General features: G+C 38.4%; 1 protein-coding gene across 2 annotated transcripts; it reads left to right on the top strand.

Annotated features, from left to right (window-relative positions):
• Positions 1 to 2,104: 2,104 nt before the first annotated feature.
• On the top strand, positions 2,105 to 4,631 carry LOC134616305 (uncharacterized). Of its 2 annotated transcripts, XM_063461059.1 has the most exons (4): positions 2,105 to 2,153; positions 3,450 to 3,749; positions 3,827 to 4,111; positions 4,519 to 4,631. In XM_063461059.1, the coding sequence occupies exons 1-4, from the start codon at positions 2,105 to 2,107 to the stop codon at positions 4,629 to 4,631; spliced, it is 747 nt and encodes a 248-aa protein (XP_063317129.1). The 2 variants fall into 2 exon arrangements, 1 of the variants encoding a protein (XP_063317129.1); XR_010091435.1 differs by lacking the exons at positions 2,105 to 2,153; positions 3,450 to 3,749 and having other exon boundaries at positions 4,021 to 4,111; positions 4,513 to 4,619.
• Positions 4,632 to 5,069: the final 438 nt, after the last annotated feature.

Genomic DNA, 5,069 nt, shown 5'->3' with positions numbered 1-5,069 from the left:
TCCTGTTCTAGGCTCAAGTGCCTCACCTGCTCAAGTCTTCCCACCTGTGAATCACCCTGTTGTCTCATCCCACAGCAAATTAAAATTATGACCCAGGAAGCATGAATTTGAAAATAATCAAATGTAATGTTAACATTACCATCAGGCTAAAAAAATGAAATTAATCAAAATATTAGGAAATATAAATTAAAATGCTAGTAGTATTTAAACAAAAATAATAATAATGTGAAAATAGGAAACTAAAAATGGCTAAAATAAATAAAAATAAAGTGCTTAATGCCAATTAAACTGACGTTACAGCTCAAGGGTGTCGGTGCTTTTTAGTGCTCGTGCACTGCAGTAATGCTGTCGTGGAAGTAAAGCTCCGCTTTGCGCAGTCTGCATTTCATTATGCGTGTTTTCTGTGAAATGCTTTCACATATTTTAAAATCCCCGCCTCCATTTTCTTCCGTCCTCCTGTTTTGCCATTCGACTATGTTCTTCCTCGAGTGGAGTTTTGGCAGACTTTATTAGGCAGTACTGCCATAGCTTCCTGTAGTGTATTGCAGTTAGAAAAACACACTTATTACGTGGTCAAAGGAGTGACTCCTTTGACTACGATGACCTGGATGACTGAGAACCTTCACAGCCACTTATTACGTGGTCAATAAGTGTGTTTACGACACCAACTGTCTGCCATCTATAATCCAGTTTTGAGTTCCCTCCCCAGACGCCTTAATGCCCACTCACATCCTGGGCCATCTGACCTCAAGAATTCACATGACAAGGTGGGGCCAGGTTTCACAATGAGCTCACCTGAAACCCTGGCTGATTAGGTCCCACACCCGCTTTCACACCTTGGCTCATGTGATTAGAGGATCACCAGGGGGTCCTTTGTCCCTCTTTGGGGGGACACTCCCACTGGGTTTAAATCTGGGACTCTCGGCCATTTGACCTTAGAACTGAAGAAGCTTCTCGGATGAGAGGTGAAACGTCTTCAAGCAACTTAAAGAAGTCCAGACGCTTTTCTTAGCAAACTCCTTTGACTACGATGACCTGGATGACTGAGAACCTTCACAGACACACTTATTACGTGGTTTTACTATATGACGCATCGACAAGTTTTTATAGTTGACGTCATCGATTATGGAGACGAATCGTTGCAGCCCTGCTCTCTTCCCCTGGGCCAGAACACCTGGCACAGGAGTTGCATACAGGGCTTTCTAGTCAGATGTTTGAACTACTCAGTTGGCTCCCTAGATGTGGAGGAGTAGGAGCTATACACTGAGTACCTCCCAAACTACCAAACCCCTCACCCAGTCTCTAAGGAAGAAGCCAACCACCTCTGCTTCCTCAGCGGGATCCTCCTAGTAATCCTTCCACCGCTCGATGTTGGCAGCACACCATCCACACTATGCACAACCAAAGTACCACTTTCCCCTCTGGCAGTTTCCAGAATCACTTTGACGCTGACGAAAATCCTTTTTTTCCATTTCCTCGCCAACTCAACTACAACATCAGGTGTTTAAAATAGTCATTCTGGGTAGTCTACAGGTCAATAGTACATCTGATGCAAAATATTAAGTACTCAGTACAGTTTTTTCTTTAACCTATTCTCAAGTTTAAAGTTCATACACTAAATTCTTCGATAGTATAGGATACACTTTACTACTACACTTCTTTTTAAATGTTTTTTTTAAGACAATCTGTTTGAATTGTTAACCAAAGTAAGACCAACACATTAAAATTTACAACAGAAGATATCACTTCTGCATTAACTTTTCCTGCTGTTTTGTGTGTTAGCGAGGCGAGACTCAGCCTTTTCCTGTGAAAAACATGCCCCTTTGAGATGCATATTGAAGTACTAGTACTTTTTTGTGCACTTAAATTTAAAACTGTTTCCTTAACAATGATTTCAGTTCTTTTCAACAATTGTTAACTGGTTCCAAAGGGCTCTGAGAGGAAATTATAGAGGAGATGTTTTTGTGTTTGATTTTGCGCTGACAGTCTGTGACAAGGAAACAAAGTTGTGAAAAGAGGTGGGCCTTGTGGTTCCATCATTGCTGTAAACAGAAGTAACACACTGATGGCTTTGATGGTGTTGCGTTAAGCTTAAGACTATACAATGTTTTTCTTGGTGGTACTGGCGCTGCTGTTCTGCACTGAGGCACAAGGTATGAAAAGAAATCTGTCTGATCATTTACACAAAAATGATGAAATGATGAAAAGCAATGAGACATGTTTTGTTGCTGCTGTGTTATTTCCTGTTACGTTTTGTTTTATTGTGAACAGCAAACTGAACACCAGGAACAATAGTGGCAAACAGGAAAAGAGCAAACCTTTTATTTTATAGTAGTTGTTATTTTTTGATTAGTAATGAATATGTGTCATATGTAATCGTGTACCATTCTATTAGAGCAGTATGGAAGAAGAGGTTAATAGCACGAGTGGCTTTGTTTAATATTAAAGTCTTAAAGTACATCGTGATTTCATTCAATGTGCTTCTTTCAGAGTCTGAAGATGGTTTGTTCATGTAGTTAATGGAAGTAAAGGTTCCTACCTGTTACTGCCAACAATAATGCCAAAGTAGTGTGCTATGAAGCAAGATTAATAGGTCAGTGAGGTGACCCAGAATTTTCAGTTTGAAAAGGTGGTTGTATTTGTTCCTGGATATGTTCACTATGGTCACCTGCTCTCGAGCTCCTTATGTTCTAAGTTTTAGTTTAAAATCCTGTGGAAATGCTGTGTTTTCACTCATTCTAAAAATGTAATTTTCCGTATTCTCCTGGTGTGACGCAATATAGATTATAGATTCTCTACTGGAGTACGTTTTATTCATGAAACCTCGAGAAACGTATCCTGTTAATGCCACAAAAACAAGCCCTACTATAGTTACCATAGCACAAACAAAAATAATTTATATTAATTTGGTCATAATGAAAATATACTTTATGGCTCTGTCATTTTACACTGTTGGAGCTGGAACCAATATAGCACAGATTATATAAAAGTGATTTAAACACCTCTCATTAGGCTATGGGACAGCTCAATCGATCAAAGTTTCAGAACTCATCGAAGATAAATGGTGTGGTAGAATATATCAACTAATATAATATTACTAATAATAACTAATGAATTCTCAAGACTCTCAAATCACAAAGCAGCACTTTTAAATATGACAGAATGTAGAAAAAGATCTTTATATTCTGACACATCTCAAAATTTAAATATGATTAAAAAGTCATTTTTGTTCATGGTTTCATTCAAAAAGGTTAACTTTTGTGTATTCTCAATTCATTGTGCATGTATTATTTCAAGCCTTTGTCTTCATTTTCATTATTCTATCTGATAAAAGACTCATTATTCTATTACTTTTATCAGATAGAATAATGAAAATGAAGACAAAGGCTTGAAATCACAGGTGAACATGACGATTCTGACAACACGTTTTTGTTTTTCTGTTCTTTTAGACCTCCAAAACGTGTTTCTCCTTCATGGAAGTGATTTACACCTAGATGTAAAGAAATCTGTTGTACTTGACAAAAAGACTGACTTTTTCTGGAAGTTTAATACCACTAATTATGTTGGTAAACTTAGTTATAATAACGAGGCAGTATTGTTTGACAGTTATGAAGGAAGAGCTGAGGTCTTTGGACGAAATTTCTCTTTGGTATTAAAGAATATACAACACAGCGACAGTGGATATTATACTGCAGTTGTGGTTGGAGGACAAGAGCAAAGTATAGCTGAATACAAGGTCATAGTCCAAGGTATGTTTCTCTTGCCAGTATAATTTTTAAATGTTGATACATCAGAAACACCCATTCACAATTTTTTTATTCCCCAGATCCAGTATCTCGTGCTGAGCTGACAGTGGACCATCTTTCCAGCACCTCAGACTCCTGTAACCTCACTGTGACCTGCAGCACAGTGGAGTTTAACATCAGCAGCACTTTTAGATGTGATGCCCAAAACTGCCTGCAAGTGGAAGAAAAGAGCTTAAACGTCTCAAAATATTTTTCTTCTCTGATTGTTTACTTGCAGCAAGATACCATCTTTTGTAATCATAGCAACAAAGTGAGCTGGAAAGCAAACAAGAAGGTGATCAAGCTGTACTGTGAAATAAAATCAGGTAAGACCATCAGTAAATTGTCCCCACCCACAGATATGTCACCAAATGTGTTGGACTAACAACTTACTTTTGATGAACAAAAAGATATCTCTTCTGGTGAGATTATTATTGAAGTCAAAACAAAAATTTAACATCTCACAAAAATTGTTGTTGGTCTGAGTAACTTATCTGTTGTCAAATCTGCTATTGCACAAGCTCAGTCACTGAGACTTTGCTATACATTTCCTGTATTTGGAAATAAAAAGTTTGGTCAGTTACAAAGTTCACAAACTGCTATTCACATTTTTTAGAGAAATTAGTGGTTTAGAACTTGGGCTCTGTTGTTGTTCAACGTTTGGATTAGCTGTTTGGATATGCTGTTTTCATTTTGTGAGAAATCTGTCTGTTTTCCTGTTTTGCAGGTTCAGATGGTATCTCCGTCTGTGTGGTGAAGACAGTCGTGTTCTCTGTCAGTCTGATTATCATGGTGATTGCTGTCATCAGTGTGCACCTCATGGAGAAGAAAAAGAAGCAAAAATAAACCTTTCTAATGTATATAAAGCTCAGTCTTATGTAGAAAACTTCTGTGCTTGTTTGTCTGTGAAGGTTCTCAGTCATCCAGGTCATCGTAGTCAAAGGAGTTTGCAAAGAAAAGGGTCTGGACTTCTTTAAGTTGCTTGAAGACGTTTCACCTCTCATCCGAGAAGCTTCTTCAGTTCTAAGGTTTGGTCTCTCCAATGTAGAGGTCTGGGCAAAGACCTCTACATTGCCCAGACCTCTACATTGGAGAGACCAAACAGCCACTTCACAAGCGCATGGCACAACATAGAAGAGCCACCTCCACAGGACAAGACTCAGCAGTCCATCTGCATCTTAAGGATAAAGGTCACTCTTTCGAGGATGCCAATGTTCACATTTTGGACAGAGAGGACAGATGGTTTGAAAGAGGAGTGAAAGATGCCATCTATGTCCACTGTGA

The sequence above is a fragment of the Pelmatolapia mariae genome, linkage group LG18 (genome assembly GCF_036321145.2).
Source record: "Pelmatolapia mariae isolate MD_Pm_ZW linkage group LG18, Pm_UMD_F_2, whole genome shotgun sequence".
Lineage (NCBI taxonomy): Eukaryota > Metazoa > Chordata > Actinopteri > Cichliformes > Cichlidae > Pelmatolapia > Pelmatolapia mariae.
The sequence above is the reverse complement of the archived record's forward strand: the minus strand, read 5'-3'. Positions and strand labels throughout refer to the sequence as shown.

Bases quoted from the DNA above. Each gene is read 5' to 3' on its own strand.
- LOC134616305 (XM_063461059.1), top strand. From the start codon at position 2,105: ATGTTTTTCTTGGTGGTACTGGCGCTGCTGTTCTGCACTGAGGCACAA. The intron at 2,154-3,449 runs GTATGAAAAGAA...CTGTTCTTTTAG, and splicing joins GTTCTGCACTGAGGCACAAG to ACCTCCAAAACGTGTTTCTC. The intron at 4,112-4,518 runs GTAAGACCATCA...TTGCAGGTTCAG, and splicing joins GTACTGTGAAATAAAATCAG to ATGGTATCTCCGTCTGTGTG.